This window comes from Embiotoca jacksoni, unplaced genomic scaffold, assembly GCF_022577435.1.
Source record: "Embiotoca jacksoni isolate LCO1_2020_lvr unplaced genomic scaffold, fEmbJac1.0.p SCAF_11, whole genome shotgun sequence".
NCBI lineage: Eukaryota > Metazoa > Chordata > Actinopteri > Embiotocidae > Embiotoca > Embiotoca jacksoni.
In genome coordinates this window covers 16,173,810-16,191,448 of record NW_027185241.1, presented here as the reverse complement: position 1 = coordinate 16,191,448, position 17,639 = coordinate 16,173,810, and the positions used below count along the sequence as shown (strand labels likewise).

General features: G+C 43.7%; 1 protein-coding gene across 1 annotated transcript in view; it reads right to left on the bottom strand.

Annotated features, from left to right (window-relative positions):
• Positions 1-17,639, bottom strand: part of LOC138194540 (nuclear factor of activated T-cells, cytoplasmic 1-like) — a 62,173-nt gene that overhangs the window by 22,243 nt on the left and 22,291 nt on the right. Inside the window, exons 7-8 of the mRNA XM_069143353.1 lie at positions 8,756-8,811; positions 6,362-6,494 (exon numbers count right to left, since the gene is read on the bottom strand). Of these exons, the coding sequence (XP_068999454.1) occupies positions 6,362-6,494; positions 8,756-8,811 (189 nt within the window). The remainder of the gene's footprint in view (positions 1-6,361; positions 6,495-8,755; positions 8,812-17,639) is intronic.

The window sequence follows — 17,639 nt, the reverse complement described above, 5'->3', positions numbered from 1 at the left end:
AGCTTTCTCCAAGTGACATTTACTGAAAGGCGTGCGGTTGTCAATATGAATAAGGTGTCTGTCTAAAAGTGTGTGTTTGAATCTGAACACAACAGGAGCTTTGAGCGATAGCAGAAGTTGAAGCTGTCATAGGAAAGACTGTTTTTTTACTGTTTTTTTTTTTTTTTTCTTATGGAGAGTTGGATCTGAAAAGACATGAATCGCGCCTGTGGCCTCGGGGGTGCCGAGCTGCGGTGTGGTGACAACACAGCAGGGAGCGCATTTACGTCAGCCCTGTCTGCTGTCAGAGCCCAGGGACCGGGGCTCTGCGTCTGGGGGAGCATCGTAAGGCGAGTCCCGTGATGCACACAGGCCTCCTCTCCACAGCCTGAGGAGTAACAAGCGAGTCACATGGTCGCACTACATCCACAGTCACTTAACTCAGCGACTGTGTTGATCCTCTTTCTGCCTCTTTCATCGGTGTCAATGGAGAGCAGAGTGCCAAGCAGCCGGGGGGGATGATGTCAGAACTGTCATGTGGAAATGTCATAAAAATACGATCATTTTCACTTCGATTCAGAAAGTGCATTGTTATTTGGGAGTTGAAACACATTTTGACCTTTAGCCTAGTAAAGTGTTTTTCCAAGTCACATTGAATAAATACAGAACATTCAATTATCATCAAGCTTAATGGATTCTGAAAACGTATATACTCTACGTGGATGGAAGGTTTTCTTGCAGTAGAAACATTACTGAATATTTTTTTCAGTAGTGAAAGTAAATAAGTACTCAACTGCAAATTTGAGGTACTTGTATTTTAGTATTTTCTTCAGATTCCCTGCATGTGACTGTATCCCAACATGGGAAGTCAATTTTGGGGAATCAGACGGGGCTGCTGCTGTATTTTCAAAGAGGAGTTTGGTTTAAAGCAGCCTAAAGGTACCCATCAACAGTAACTTGTTAACATTATTTTCTGTCTGCTTTCTGATGATGCAAGCAAAACAAGCAAAACAAGAAATAAAATCACTTTGCACTAATGGACTTTCTTTAAAGTTACAAACACTTTTTTCTTTCTGAGATTCCTCCTCCTCGGCCTCAGATATAAACAGAGGTCCCCCCCTCCAGCTCGATCCATCTGTGTCTCTCTTTCCACTTTGGATGTGAGCTGAGAAAACAGATTCACCAGGCGAGTCCCGAATTCAGCTGGCTTCTATTTCCTCCCAACCTGTGGGTTACGGCCCACAGACGGTTGATGCGCCGCACATGGTTTTCTCTCCGTTTCTGGCAGTTTCCCCATCTGTCTGCTCGTATTAGACTGATCAGGCATGATCTAGGTATTTTACTGAGCACTTGTTTCCTGTGAAGGGAATACAGACATAGATGTGTGTCTGTGTGTTTTATTCCAAAGGGCAAGCAAAAGGACTTATGTAGATTTGTAAATGATCTTCTAAAAGAGATCCTTGTGTGCTTGTGGCTATCTGGAAAGATATATTTTGGGATGCAAAAGGTTCTGATTCTCATTTCCAATGATACGATATGACATTATTATGCTACTTTGAATGAATCAGTCATGCTGAAGTCATCTTATTCTAACGGCACAAATCTGAAGTGACATTTAACATGGAGCAGGTGGTAGTTCATTAACTCAAAGGTACCTGGTGCCATGTCCCACTGTGTAGGCAATCTGGTCGACCAGCATATGTGTACCGTACGTAGGTGAGTCTGAAAGCTGCCCACATGGCAGAAACACTTCAGTCATTGTCCGTTTTTTGGGAAAAACATGACTATGCAAATATTTACAAAAAAAGAAAAAAAAAAGAAAAAGAACAATGTGTGGTTCATTAACTTTTCCTGTATGTGTCACAGAACATGTTTCTAGCTCTCCCTGCTCACCGACCACAAACCAATGAGACGGGGGGAGCGAGCACCCGTTAAGAATAGAACTTGATATTACAGAGGAATCTCCAAACGGCCTGTAAAAATAAAGGGGTTCCGAGAAGTTCTTCGCCCGAGCTTCGGTCATTGCCAGCACTTTTTCTTTTGCGGCATTTGTTGTTTAATGTGGTTGGTGAAAACTGTTTCTTATTTGAGGAGCAACACGTCACGTCTCTACTCACGCAAGAATGATTGGAAGGGAGCTCGGAAAAGCGAGGCTCATTCTGGGAGCCAGACAACGACAGTCGTGCTGGATGTCCATCTCAGCATCAAAGACAAGCACTTTAGGCTTGGACCACGAATGCTGCTGATGGTATCAGACAATGTCCTCTTCATTCACTGGCTGAAGGCAGATCCCCCTCATTTTCAGCTCCAAAATGTTGACTTAACTGTTGGGTACTTCTGTATTTAACTTTTTTTTTTTTTTACTTTTTAAATTCTAAAAAAACAAATCCTTATGTTGCTGTCTGTACTTATAGAGATTTTTCAACCTTCGTGCTCTAAAGTCTAAAAGCACTTTACAATTTGCTTCCCATGTTAGGTGCTTGTCTACTATCAGAAGCAATCTTGGTTTCTGTGTCATGCGTAAGGACACTTCGCCATGTAGACAGGAGGAACTGAGGATTGGACCGCCCATCTTAAGACTAGTGGGCAACCCGCTCAACCATCTGAGCTGCAGCCAAACACAGTAAAGGATTCTGTGGAACTTAACCTGAAGTTTTTTTATTCCCGGAATTTTGAGTGAGGTATTGCTTTGTTCATGCACACTCTGACATCCTGTAAGTGTACAGTGCTAATGACACATTTCAAATCCTGTTTTTCCTTCACCAGGCATGAGTATGTTTCAACAGGACAACAGCAGCTCTCTGCTAAAATCACTGAAGCTGATTTTTGTCTGTTAGCTCCAATGAGTGAGAACAACTGCGTTTCCGCGACACATGACATCTGATAATAATATGTTATAATTCACACAGGAGTCTGGGCGAGACTGAGAACAGATCAAATCTGCTTGCATTTAATAATACTGAAATAACATGTCTTGATTTATTTAGGAGTGCATGCAGAGTAGTGAAACTTTTCTTCCGATGTGTTTGGTTCCTTAACTGCAGGCGTCGATGCACAGCCACATTTGCGTTAGCGTCAAAGAATAACAAGGTGGTCACATGACCTGAATGGAAAATAAAGGTGGTTTTCACTAGCATCTGTGTCCCAGAGAGTGTTTGCTTCCTCCTTCTGCTGTTTCAAACAAGTCAGTCTATTTTAAGGGTTGGTTTTGCCTTTTTATAGGTGAGCAGACACCAGAGTGTGAAAGAAATGTTCTCTCTAAACAACGTCAGCGACCACAACTGTGCTTGAAGTGGGACGTCGGGCCGGAAGAGTCTTTTCATACGAATGAGCAAGAAAAGTGTTGACAACAGTGTGTGTGTGTGTGTGTGTGTGTGTGTGTGTGTCCTCCCCCAACCCACCCGGAGTACCTGGCTACCCGTTGACACACACACACTGAAACCTTCAAAAGCAAACAGCTTGACGAGGATTTCTGTTTATGCTAATTATAACCTCTATACAGTCTTCTTTTAAAGCAACAAGCAATCATTTGTCTCCATGCAGGCTCGCATCATGGATAAGAAATGAAAAGAAGAAAACATTTTGCCAGATCATTGATACGTTTGTCTAATAAAACAATGGCCCTAAAACTGTGTGATGATAAATGAGCCTATCACGCAGCCATCAAATCTCTCTGGCTTGTTTCAGTGGTACAAAAATTTGCAAATGTTGTCGTTTCACATGGAACATTTTCCTCCTTCGGCTGTTATCCAGCAGTTTTAATACTCAACTCTCTGATTGAAATGCTGAGTATTTCTTTTCAGAAATATGATATTATTTTTTAAAATGTGCCTGCAAAAGAGTGCTAAATATTAAAAATAGAACTCGATAACGTGTGATTCATGCTCTCGTTGGCTGCAAAATGTATGAGTTAATTATGCTGCTGTGACAAGACATGGGCGCTGCCTGTGTGGTCCACACTGTACTTGTGGTTCACTTGGCAGCAACAGAGAGAACACAACAAGTCATCTTTTAATGAGAGCTGTGTTTATGCTTAGGGAAATGACTTAGAGATGCACAGCGGAGGATGAGAAGCCGCTACATATCTTTCTGTGTCTCTTTTTATGTGGAAGTACAGAATACTAAATGGGAAGGGTATATTTGGCCACAGTTTGTCTCTCCTACATCGGTCCATTTAGCCACAATGCACCTGTTTATCACATCACCAGGCATCTCCAAATAGGGCTGTGCTCGACTCGTTCTCAGAGCCTCATCCAAAATCCCGATCGCTTGTCTCCTGTGGTCGTAAATACATCTGCTGATAATCTAAATGTCACATCTGATTAACACTTGTAGATTTAAAACACAACGCATGCAATCCCAGAAGCATTAGACCCATTAAGCGCTGATCAATGAAAACAAGATCCCATTGTTTGGATCCTAATGGATTTCACCAGTTATTATGAAGGGGAGGCAGGTGTTGCAAATGCACGGTTGGTGGTTGGAATCCTTAAACCAGCTGAGACAATGAGGGTGTTGGAGCATCACTAGCCTGGCTCACCCGATGTAGACGTTAGTATAAAGTTTGCCATTGGCCGACTACGTCAGTTGACATTCTCCTCCTACCTTTATCGAAATCCCCATCGCAACAGGAAACTACAACAATAACAACCTCCAGGCAGCAACCTACATGCTGAAAATGAAAGTATTCACAAAGGCAGACCTGCTTGGTTCTTTTCAGCCTTTTGCAGTGATTTAGCCATTTTAATGCTAGGACTCACCTCCCCCAACTGTGACATCATCCGTTGGTTTGTGAGCTACCGTTCTGAAGCCTTGAGACATTTCGGCCGTCGGGGTCTTGCTATTTTGGAGCCAGAAGTGACCATATTACGACGAGCTGGGGAGGAGCGAGCGGTGGATCTGACTGACAACCCGAAGACAGTACACCCGCCCAGTTATAGCAGAAACCTGACTGCACCACAGACCTGTCAATCAAACAGACATGCCCCACAACATACCACTTTTTGAAGCCTAATATCCAATTAATTATAGGATTATTTTCAGTTAGACCAACAGCAAACTAATAAGAAGGGGTGATTTTAGCGAATGGACACCAGCATGACTTGTGTAAAAAATAATGTATTGACTTTGTATTTCATGACAGAAGTTGAATGGGAGTCTATGGAGCCAGTGGCTATTTTGGAGCCAGCCCAGAGCAGCAATCGGTGCAATTTCAGTTTAATGCATTGCTGCATTGGCCTCACTTTTCAGACCTGGACACTACGTCCACTTTTATGTGACAGTCAAGGCTCCCTACTTTTAAATGTTCCACCAAAACAAGCCTATTTTGCAAGACCACTATGGCTGCATTCTGGGCGTAGCGCTAGCCAAGATAATTGTAACTGGTTTATTAAAAATACAAACAAGCCTGAGCATTTTTTTCCCCCCTATAACAGAATGATATATGGGTGCAGCCAGACTATTCTCTGGCAGTGGCATCACTAAACCTGCCTCCAGCTACTATTGTCTTTACAGCCAGATTAGTTGTTCAGTGTCTTCAGAAACTCTAAAGTGCTTCAGTGCACCTTGAATGAGGAGAGTTGTTTTGCTGAAAGAAAAGCTAACATGCTTATTCAACTGCGTCTGGATACATACGAAATGAAATAACATTATTCTAGCGGGATGCTGGAAGCTGATACCAAAGCTGATATTTCACCTGTGCCTACTGTGAAAAGTAAATAACTCACGATGTACTTCTGAGGCTGAACTCTCAACTCGCACCAATACATTCTTTAAATTCCAATGTGAAGGCCATCCATAAACACTGAGGCCAGGGGCACATGATAAACACGCAGAGAGGTATTCCTGGGCTTTCAGGTTGCTACATGAATGAGCACTGCACTGCAAAGCACTGGCTGATGAGATGTTGTGTGTGTGTGTGTGTGTGTGTGTGTGTGTGTGTGTGTGTGTGTGTGTGTGTGTGTGTGTGTGTGTGTGTGTGTGTGTGCGTATTTGTCAGATCATAGGTGGTGAACCAGGGGGGCATTGTGCGAGGCGGGGTGTGAAAGTCAGGTCGCCTGGAGATTGACTTCTCCGCATCAACAGCGCTCGGAGGCTCTGTCACTCAGCGGGTACACCTCATGGCTGGGGAACGCGCTTTCACTACAGAATAAACACACCTCCCATCTTCTGCTCTCACTCACGGGCTGCAGCCAAGTGTTGCCAAGCGTAAAGTAAAAAAAACAAAAAAAAAACGGCCACGGATTTCACATGACACGTTGATGGCTGAAGTAAACTACAGTAGATGGATGTCAAGACTTAAAGAAATACTCAAAATGATGACTGCAGCTTGTGCAAAGCATGTGTGTCACTGGGAATTAAAAAGGGTGGCGATGATGATTACCGTTTGGAGGCAGGTAGGTGAAGCGCTGGTATTGGCTCCTCTTCCTCTTGCCGTTGCAGACGTAGAAGTTCACCGGCACCGGGCTGGATATCCTCTGGTTCCTGTACGGTGGGATCTCCACAATAACAGTACTCTGAAACACAAATGAGACACAAAAAAGATGTTTCACCTTCACCAGATAAGTCATTTTGTTGTATTTGATTTCATGTCATAGACTTTCTGCAACAAATGAACCCTTTAACGACCAAGTTACTCCTTTTATTTCCACTTAATTAGCATTTATTCGACAAGGTTTACAAAATCCTTCAGGATATCTTATAAGTCTTTCTCAGATTCAGCCCAAAGTGTACTGAAATTTATATAATGAACTTCAGTGTATTTGAAAGATTGGCTGCACAGTGTGAGTTTATAATGACTGAGACCCTGTGGGGGTTTACGAGGTTAATCAACATTTCTGTTTATTTTGCAGCTGGCCTGCCGTTAGGATACTGTTTCCAAGAGGCTGGACCAGGAGACTGGTCTAAATGAGCTCGTATGGACGGTGCAGATGCAGCAGTAGAGCCCATGAGGTTGGTCCAGTGCCCATGTTTGTCTCTGAGGAAAACCCCAGGGCTTTAGCTGTTTCCCCATACAGCAGCAGAGACGAAAGGTAGCCGGCTTATTTGTTTGCACAGCCGCGCCTTCCTATGGGAAGGCTCGCCTGTACCACCCCCCCACCCCCAGCCCACCCGCAAGACCCACGGCAAGTCTGGACGGACTTTATTTCTGAAGGGAACAGGGAGAAATTTGTCTCTGTGTTTGTATCCAATTCCTGGGATAGCTGTCACCCTCATGTAGGTCTAAACAGGACAGAATGGGGAGCTTTGACAGGAAGCAGGTTTTTGTGGGTCATCGCTGTGTATGGAGGGAGGTGTGTGTGTGTGTGTGTGTGTGTGTGTGTGTGTGTGTGTGTGTGTGTCCTTGTTGAGGTGAGCTCAGCCCCAGTCTGCCCTCCAGATGATGACAAAGAAAACATGCAGGTGGCTGATTGAGTGTGTTAAGTGTGTGCATGCTCATGGCTTTCCCCTCTCCATCCCAACCAACGAAAATTAGCACACTCTAGACGGCAATAAAAACACAGTCAGGCAGGCAGACTGGAGCACTTTAAAGTGGTCTGGTTGCAACTGACATAAGAGTAAGGCCAGTTCTCTCGATGTCCCTCCCTATACGTGTTTGTTAGATCTACATATAAACACACTGTAGTGTTTGTCTTTTATCAACGCCGCCTCCCCATACCAGCACTCCCGGCCGAGCCTTGCACACCCGCTAATTTTCCAGTATGTGGGACTCCAGCCACAGCACATCAGCCAGCCCTAAAGAGCAATTAAAACACCAGAGTCCATATTTACCCTCCTGATGCAACCAGGTCATTTACCTGAGTGAAAAAAAACAGCGACAGCAGGAAGAAAAACATCCTGAAGTTGCAGCATTTAGATGCACAGTGTTTATTTTGGGCTCGAGTGTGAATGGCCTCGGTTAGTTTACAAAAAAAGAGGGGGAGGATGGGTCGCCGCTGATGAAAGGCATCGGCAATTCAAAACATACTGTCATCATGCACAGGCGAGCAGGTTTGCACAGACCCTGTGCTTGAGTCTGCACACTAAAAGCAGCACTAACAAAATCTTAATTAACTCCAGAGCACAGGCAGCTTTCTGTGACACGTACAACAACATTTGCTTCATTCCCTCTGCTGACGATTTTTTTTTTTTTTTTTTTTTTTTTTAGCTCAGTTTTATATTAACACAATCTGAATGTGTGACTGAACGTCGGTAAAACGAGCACCCTGGTTTATTTTCTCATTACGGCCCTCATGAAAAGCAGCAGGTAAAAGCTGGGGTGTGATCCACTCTTGGCTGCAAGATCCCGGCACAGACGAGGTGTTTAAGCCCAGCTCACCACACCACAACACTTCACTGTGAACTAAACGTCTGGCTATGCTCAGAGGGGTGTGCTGTGCGTGCGTGTGTGTGTGTGTGTGTGTGTGTGTGTGTGTGTGTGTGTGTGTGTGTGTGTGTGTGTGTGTGTGTGTGTGTGTGTGTGTCTATGTGTGTATGTTTATGCTTCCATTTTGTAACCCACTCGTGGGTTTCTGCGCATTAAATGCAAAAATAAATACGACAGCCGTGTGTTTACTTCCACGAGGGTAAAGACATTTTGGTGAAAATTCCGTTCAGGATTGCATCGGCTAATCATCATTGTCTATGTTGCAATTTGTAACACCTGAGCAAAGGTTACATCATTACAGAGGACAGATGAGGAGGAGACAGAGAGAGGAAAGGAGAAAGTCTCAAGGGAGGATGAGGCTGAGGACGGCAGGATCGTTTCAAATAAGCCATGGAGGTGAGGCGCACTTACAGATTTGACAGAGTCCTTGTCAACTTTGGCTTCTGTCTCCCACAGATGATGGCCATCTGTTAACAAAGTAAAATACAATATTTAGTGTGGTTCAGCATGAACTGCAGCTCCATACAGAAGGTGGAGGGGCTACAACCTACGGATGACACTCGTATCAGCAAAGAAGAAGACAGTAGCGGTGGAAGAGGGTTTGAGCATTTAGTTAGATAGTTAGCTGCCAGGATGTTGTGGAGAGGGTGGATGGTATTGTCCATTATGGCCAGTACCTTGCTCCGTGTTCATCCCTCCACCACTATCCCCAGTGAGTCCAAGGACTGAGACAACTTTTTTGACCAGTGTTCTTGTCAGCCGTGCTGCCACCCCGACCCCCACCATAACGCATAATGAAAAGGGCACCGTACTGATAGATAAAGAATTAGGTGTTTTTTATCAAAGAAAAATGGAAAGTATTTGCCGGTTCCAACATCTAAAATGCGAGAATATGCTGCTTTTCTAAGTCTCTGAAAAGTATTGTTCATGACAACCTGGCCTCTTTTGAATCTGATCTTCAACAGGGGCTGAATACTCTCTTACACAATGCATAAATGTTGGGCCTTTTTCTTCCTTATTTCTAGTGTCAGCTTTCATTCTTTTCAAAGAGGCTTCCCTCGCTGCAGCACAATAAAAGGGCCTGTGAGCTACTGCAGCTGTTGGTGAGCCTGTAGAAGCTCAGCTCGCATTCTTTGCGTTTTCTCTGTGATTTCATGCCACACCTTTGCGAACAGACGCTCTGGGCTCTGTTAGGGCAATCAGCACCGACCACAGTGCCGTTTTTTTTTCTTTTTTTTCTTCAGAACCGATGAGTCATTACGGCTGTCTGAAATAGAAGTGACACAGAACAGCCTTTGTGTCAGTGGCACACCATGTGAGCCAATGGCATGGGCACTGTGGCACGGCTACTATATTTTAGTGGGTGTGAGCAGCAGCTTACAGTATGAACACAGTGGTAAAGCTGCTGCTGAAACAGGCTTCAAGAGAGGAAGCCACCAGATAAGATAATCAGTCAGTTTCCAAAGAGCAGAAGTCCTGCAGCTCTGGCAGATGTAAAACCCTTATTTAGTTTTTTTCTCCCCAAGTACAATGTTTTTCACATCATGCGGTGAGTGAAAGAAAAAAGGATTCCAGTCACGGTTGGCTTATTATTTGTGAGATGTGGTGGTGGGGGCGGGTGGTCAGCTTTATTATTCAGAGTGAACATCAGTAGATATATCTTCCCAAAATGGTCGTATTAAAACAGAGGGGAGGAGAAAAACAGACGGTGCGGCGATCAGATAAGGGCTTTCTATCTGAACTGGGGGAAATAAGAGTTGCATATGGAGAAATGTGCCTCGCCGTGATGGAGATGAAGTGGACGGCTGGGGATAGTAGCAGGGATATGCCTCTAACGACCATGGCTATGATCCTGTGCACATGGCAGGCGATTGAGATGCAACAAAAGAACGAGGCACACGTAAAGCTGCGGAGTTGAAAAGAGTATGGAAGGGCAATTAGAGGGAGCACAGACAGAGAGAAGGTCAGAGAAAAGGAGAGAGACAGAGACAGACAGGGATGAGCGTTCCTCATGTTACGTCTCGGGGAACCAAGAGGGAATCTCACCCACCTCCGCTCTGGGAGACACTCCAAGAGGGGAACCTTAGACTACGACGTCAACCCCAACCTCTACCGTGTTTTTCTAACTTTTCCTCCTCTGTTTCTCTCTAGCGTCCTCTTGATCTTTTTCTCTCACCTTTTAGACCTCTAAAACACTTTGTTCCAGCAAACCTTTCACTCCGACTCAGTAAAACTAAATGTAAAATCGAACTGGGACGCGGCCACCTGTGGCATACCTCTGCGTGTCAGAGAGCACCGTACGACTGATAACCACAGAACTTTCCGCTCGCTCCTTCTTCCCTGCAACATCTGCAAAACGCTTCTGTTCCCGACAACACCTCCTCCACCTCCGCCCACGCGTAACGCACGCACATGCACACACGCAAGCCACAGTATCCTTTACTTTTGTTTTAGCCTTCAACTTGAATTATAAGAGGGGGAAGCAGAAAACAATAGGCGTCATATAGGAGCTGTATCTGGAGAAGTCTTGGTAAAATCCCATCACCGTTAAACACGGATGAATGGACACGTGCAGGCACACCGACAAATACAAGCACGCATTTATTTTTAGGCTTTCTGCTCAAAGGTAAACCGACAGTCTGTCTGTTGCTCTACATGACTCACTTGAGCAAATGAGATCCACAAACACCAGACGAGCAGGACAACGCACTTATTCATCAGGCAATGAGACCGCATGGAGGGTGAGGCTTCTCCGAGTCATGGCCTCTTTCACTTCTTGACAACACAAAATGTTGTGTGCCTGGTGACAAACCTGGCAAGTGTTGCTGTTATAGTAAATCTTGTACTCAAAAAATAAACAAATCCCCTTGTTTATAATATTTTCATTGGCTACAGTTAATAATAATATGTAGAGACTTGAAGCTCCACCTCCTCAAATGGCAAACGACTGTTTCATGCAGCAGCTCTAATTTTTAGGCAATAATTTTTCTTGGGTTTTATTTCTACTTTCCAAATCTGGAGCTCCACATAGCTGACTAAGTGATATATTTGACCTCACAATGAACTTAAAGGCTTTGGCTCTTTCTTGTTTTACACTGACAGCCAGAGATGATTATTCCTCCTAAAAAGCGTTGTGTAGTGCACAGCAGCTTCCACTGACCAGAGAAAGTTCACTGCAGTATTTTTCATAATGGAAAATATGATTCATATTCTTAATTGTGGAGGTTGTCTTGTGAAACAAACCAGACATATTTTGGAACAGTCTGCTTTCCAGAGATGATTTTTCAGGAGTATTTTTCTCTCTTTCCTGTTTACACGTCAACTTTATTTTCTGTTTTATTACCCCTCTGCTGCTGCTACCTTGAATGCAAATGATTAAGTAATTTAACACACATTTTCACAGCAATAACCTTGTTGTCCAATGAGGCGCAATAGAGCCGAGAGGCCAAAGGGATTCCCACCAGGACTGATCCTGAAGGTACAGCTGCTTTCCCCTCTCAAGCACCTGGCTGCTGCCAATCTGAAACCTGGTGAAATTGGAAAAATGTGGGTCTGCTTCGGATCGAGAGGCTTCCGTATAAATGATGACTTGGCAGCAGATTTATGATGGGTTTATGGTCAGGAAGTGAGTTATTCTTTGTGTATAACAGGGAAAGCGTGAGCCGACTTGACCTGCGGAGGCGCAGGCTGAGGGGGATGACGGTCAGTAGAGTGAAATTTCATCCTTTTATCACAAGTCCAGCTGTGTGGCATTGAGTCTGAAGAGGATCTAAAGATTCAGGATAATGGCCGGAGGATCCTCCACACTTGTACATTATAATATTTGTAGAATGCCTCGCGTTCACAAGGAACACATTAAAACCGGTTGCTGTCAGTGGCGTGTTGCCAGAGTCAGTGCAAGACTTGTACTTACAAACTCTCAAACTGAACATATGGTGAAGAGGAGTGCAGGTACAGACTTTTTGGGGGTATCTTTTTAAAAGCTTAAAGCTAAATGGGACACATTGAGCCACATTTCACCAGGGTATATCACTCTTATCATATAGGAGGCAAAACAATTTCAGACCTGCCCCAGAAAGGGCAATCGTCTCTCACTGATATGAAAGGTATATCTGGCTATGACGTGTTCAGACACAAGTCTGAAGAGAAGGTGGACGCTGCAGGACAATCTAGACATCTTCCTGGTACGATCTAAGGCTTTGTTCAGACTGCAGGCAAATCAGAATTGTTTCTCAAATCAGATCTTTAGGACAGACGGTCCGCACTGTTATTTGCAAGTGAGCAGATCGGATTTGGTTTGCCCAGACATCACCAATGTATTTGCATGGGTTGCTGTGGTAACAACGTATGCATAGCTACGCTGGTGTCGCGGCTTTCCAACGTGGAAGCGAAGTGCCAGCAGAAAATGTACTTCAGCATCTGTCCACGGACTGTTGTTCTCAATGTCTTTCATAGCGCCAACATCTCCATTCTCTGATAGCGCTCTGCTAGCGGTAGCATAGATTCTGCTCACTCTGAAAATGACGTTGTCACTGTGTGTCGTGTTAAGAGGGACGCAAGAAAACGGTTCTGAGCCAGCGGAGTGCGCCGAGACGCATCTGTCGAAATTCGATTGGAATTGCTTTACAAACAATCTCCAAATGTGTTTTGGATCTGGTTTGCAGAAACTTATTTCACGTGTTTTTTTTTTTAGTGTTCAGACTTTTAAAAATCAATCGGGATACATTTCGATATGGACAAAATGTATTTGGGCTGGCAGACTGAACAAGGTCTAACGGATTTCTTAGTAGGAGCATATGTCTTGCTTTCTTACACAATTTGCATCCAAAATGGTGGACTGCCCACTCAATCACTAAACCATTAGAACAATTCACATTCTAAAGAATCAGAAAGTTGAAGAGTGAGAGGCTTTCAGTTGCTTTACACTGTAACTGAATCTGATACTGTAGGTTTGAATATACAGCCGAACTGATGTCACCTCTACCAGTACTGTGTGTTATGGTTCGCTCTTCTATTTGCCCTGTTGACCCCTTTTCTAATAACAGGCACGACTTTAGGTGTGCAATGCCTTCATTTGAGCATAGGAGGATGAGTGGTTAATCTCCTATAACAGTTATAAATCATGATTGATTTGGAAATATTACTGTGTGCCACTCTAATGAGACCATAATTTCTCAAATATCTAGCCTGAAGCAAGGGTGGAGGTCGACCTTATCCTGCCACAGTGCCAAAACCATGAACCAACATGATCAAGGTTATCCTCGCCTAAAGGCAGAGGACAGTCTAGACAAACCGCTAGAAGTGCAACACATCGACCAGTCTGTCTGGTGTTTAGACTTGCCCGAGGTAGAAGCGTTCAACGGAGTGTAAACAGTCTGTGAATGAACTCTAACAGGTCAGATCATCGTCTGCAAGGCCGTGCCTCCGCAAACCAGGAAGGTAAGAATATCCAAACATTTCAGCTGAGGAGTCTTCACACGACAAGAACAATAGCCTCGGAGTGTTGTAGTGGACTATACTGTCCTGATGTTACAGATGATACTATAGCTCTGAAGTCTCTCCGCAGCCCTCTCCCCACTCTCCCCACTGCAGACCAGGCTGTGTGGTGATGCTGAGCTCCAGGCAACGCTCCAATCTGACCAGATGTAAAAACTATCCAGCTCACCAGGGAATTCCCTTACCTCCCCTCTGAGTCAGAGTGTAGGCTTTCCCCAGCTCTCTCTCTCTCTCTCTCTCTCTCTCTCTCTCCCTCTCTCTCTCTCTCTCTCTCTCTCTCTCTCTCTCTCTCTCTCTCTCTCTCCTCTCTCTCTCTCTCTCTCCCTGCCTCCAGCACTCATTCCATGGACGGAAAGCAGGGCAAGCCAGAACACACACTGCAATAGGTGCGACAGGTATGTCTTCCTACTCCCGTGCCAAAGGAGCGGTTTGGGCAAACCAAAAAACTGACAGAAAACACATAGACAGAATGAAAATACCAGACAAATTGAACCGAGCACAACAATACAAAAGAAGATGGAAAGTTTGCCCTCATTGCGGCTCTGCCATGAGGACATTCTTTACTTTAGATACTCGTCTGAATAATTACTGTTGAAAGAATGCTGAGACTGCAACAGAAACAAAAATATGGAATCAGGGTTTCTTCAGTCTATCATTATCTCGCTACAGACTGATTGGCTTGCTCTCTCTACTATGTGTGGTCTAAAAAAGCACGAGGATGTTGATTAATCCAATGATGGAATAAATTGCGTTCTATGAAAGTCACATGAAATAAATCAAACCTTTTTTGGGGATGAGTGAAAATTGATTCTACACTTAGCTTTCATTCATTAAACCAGAGTCAACATTAGGTTAGAATGCACGACAATTTCTATGCTCAGATTTCTCACAAGGCCACAAGCAGAATTTCTAAGAAAGTCTTCCTCTCCTCTTCCTCATCTCTCCATCTATAATTTGAGGGTCTTGTCTTTTCCGTTTCACCCCTCTACAGGGAATCCTTTGTGGATGACTCACTGAAAACACTTCCTACTGAACAACGCAAACAGGCCCGCGGGCTAGCAGCCACAGTGGGTACACACACAACAACAAACACACACACGCAGTGGATGCACAGAGTTTGCATCAGTTATCCTGAGGGTGATGAAGTGGAGCAGTGGGGATGGACGTGGCATTTAAAAAGTAGAAGTAATTATTTTTCAAGGCGCATTAAGGTTTCCCGCTGTGGCTACAGCGACGAGCTCTGCTCATTTGATACTGGGGGACGTCTCGGGGGGGAATAGACAGACAATCAAAACAACACAGGGAGAAGGGGGGGAAGCTGGAAGTAGATAAACACAGTGAAAGTATGATTTAACATTACGGCAGGTTAAGATAAACACATGCATGTCTTCTATTTGTCTATGTTCCTAAAAAATAGATTTATTAATTGTCCCTCACAGACTGAAGCGACTGCCCTTCATTTGTATTATATTTCAGCACACTACTGTATTATCTTATAAAGTCAACCTTATTTAACAACACAAATATGTAAACAGGTTTATTATTTACTTTTGGCCTTGAAATTGTAAATATAATTTTCACTGATCTACGATTCATGTTACTTGATGTTTTGCGTCATTATTTCCTCACTTTTAGGATAGTGTCACAGACTCCAGTCAAGGACTAGCGCATGTTTTTGTGCGTCTGTTAGGTAGTTACTTTATTAATCCCCAAGGGGACATTTTTTTTAACACATATCTGTGTCTGTGTTCTCAATTTTAACAGGACTTTTTTAATGGGAAATTCTCTCAAATGTTGACAGCATACATTATTTAAGAGCTCGGTAATTAATTGATATCTAATTTTGTTGGTTTCACAGCAGACAAATCAAATACAGCCATATACATATGTTTGCTCTAAAAGCAGCAACATCTGTGAAAAGAAATATAGTGCAAATGGAAACAGTTCGAGAAGTGCATGTATTTATGATTTATAGCTGTCTCATTTGCGCTAATAGGCCTTTGTGCTGTGTGTGATCTTCCCCTGACTCAACTCGGATGATTTCAGCTGTAAATAATTATTCACACGGGTTGGATGGGGAGTCTCAAAAAAACCCGTCTGTTGCTCTTTAGGATTTGTGGAATTTTCTGGAAGGTGTTTATTAGAGTCAATTTTGGAAAGTGAGCAGCTGTCCTGACCTTTGATGGCAGCGGCAGTAATGGCTGTCACCACTGTGGCAAATGCAGTGATTGGTGTTGTGCCGTACAAAGAGCTCGGCTGTTCGTGCGCATGTGTGTCCTACTGTGTGTGTAAGCACATGTCTGCGACTAGTAATTATTGCGGTGCGATGCTCTGTATTTCATGGGTGCGTTTAGTCATGAACTTTTCCAGAGGAAAATAAAACCAAAGTTATAGAATAAATCTGTAATATAATTATCATTTTATTGGTTTCTTTTTTTTCTTCATCCCAGTTTGGTCCTTCTAAATCAACAATCAGAGAAATCTTTAGACTGAGGACCATCATGAAACAGCAGGATTCTCTGATTAAAATGCCAAAAGACAATAGTTTGCAGTATATTTGGGACATAAGTACTTTTCCACACTCATACTCGTTCATACATAGTTGCCATTAGTGAGTGATGTGTGCGTTCCTGTGCGTGCATGTGTGTTTAGAGTGTGTGTGTGTGTGTGTGTGTGTGTGTGTGTGTGTGTGTGTGTGTGTGTGTGTGTGTGTGTGTGTGTGTGTGTGTGTGTCCGTAATGGGTTTTTTGACTTAGGAGACCCTGGAAGTGGTGGGTCATTAAAGTTTACATGAAAGCAGACTAAGTAGCAGACGGACAGCCTCTCTTTCGATCTTCCTCTCTCTCCTTCTCGACACCACAGAGACGGAAAACAAACCACTGAAATGTCAATGGCAGGCCCGAGTGTGGGGATCCCGCTAGTGCAGAGCTCCACGCCGACTAATGTCTTTAGCGGGTATCGAGGATAGAGGTAAGAAAAACGATGAGGATCAGGGAGTGAAAAATAGAGAGAAAGGAGGAAACAGAGGATTAAGGTAGGAAGAGTGGGCGAAGGGAGGGAAATACAACTGAGCAGGGGTCAGGAGTCTGAGATATCAGGGGGTGGAGAGGCAAAGGTGTTGTGTATGTATGGGCTTTCCTCTCCAGGGGATCCCCCTCCATGACTAAGTGAAACCAGGAGGAGGGACACCCCGTATCACCAAGTTCATCCAGCCTCCCCCTCGCTGCTGCTGCATCCTTAACCCCTAATGTGCTTCACAGTAGACCGTTCAAACAGGGTGAGGCGAGGTACGGAGACATCAAAGTAGAGAAGAGTAACAATATATTCTCCTGCCAAAGTGATTCCGTTTTTTGATCTTTTTTGAACCCGTGATACATGATTCAAACGTGAAGGAGTTTTCTAAACTGTTGTTACTTTCTGATCAAGATTCTTTTGATTCATTATCAGAGGACTTTCGGTGCATCCAAAAATTAAATGGTTGCCAGTAACCAATTCAAATGTGAGTGGGGAGATGTGAAATATCCCATTGTCTTTTCGACTGCACATATTACGATGACTTAATTACATTTTCCATGATTTGATTTGATGCAACCCTGGTGATCAAAATTAAAATAGTTGGTGAATTTACATGTGTTTAAATTAGTTAACATTGTTTCAAATAGAAGTAAGATTGACTATTTAATTGTAATTTATTCTGATTTCTCCAGCAGTATATGGTAGAATAAATGTTTTAGTCAGTAATTTCTAGGGTGTTTTTACACCTGGAAGTCCAAACCAAGGTTCAGGTTTTTGTTACATT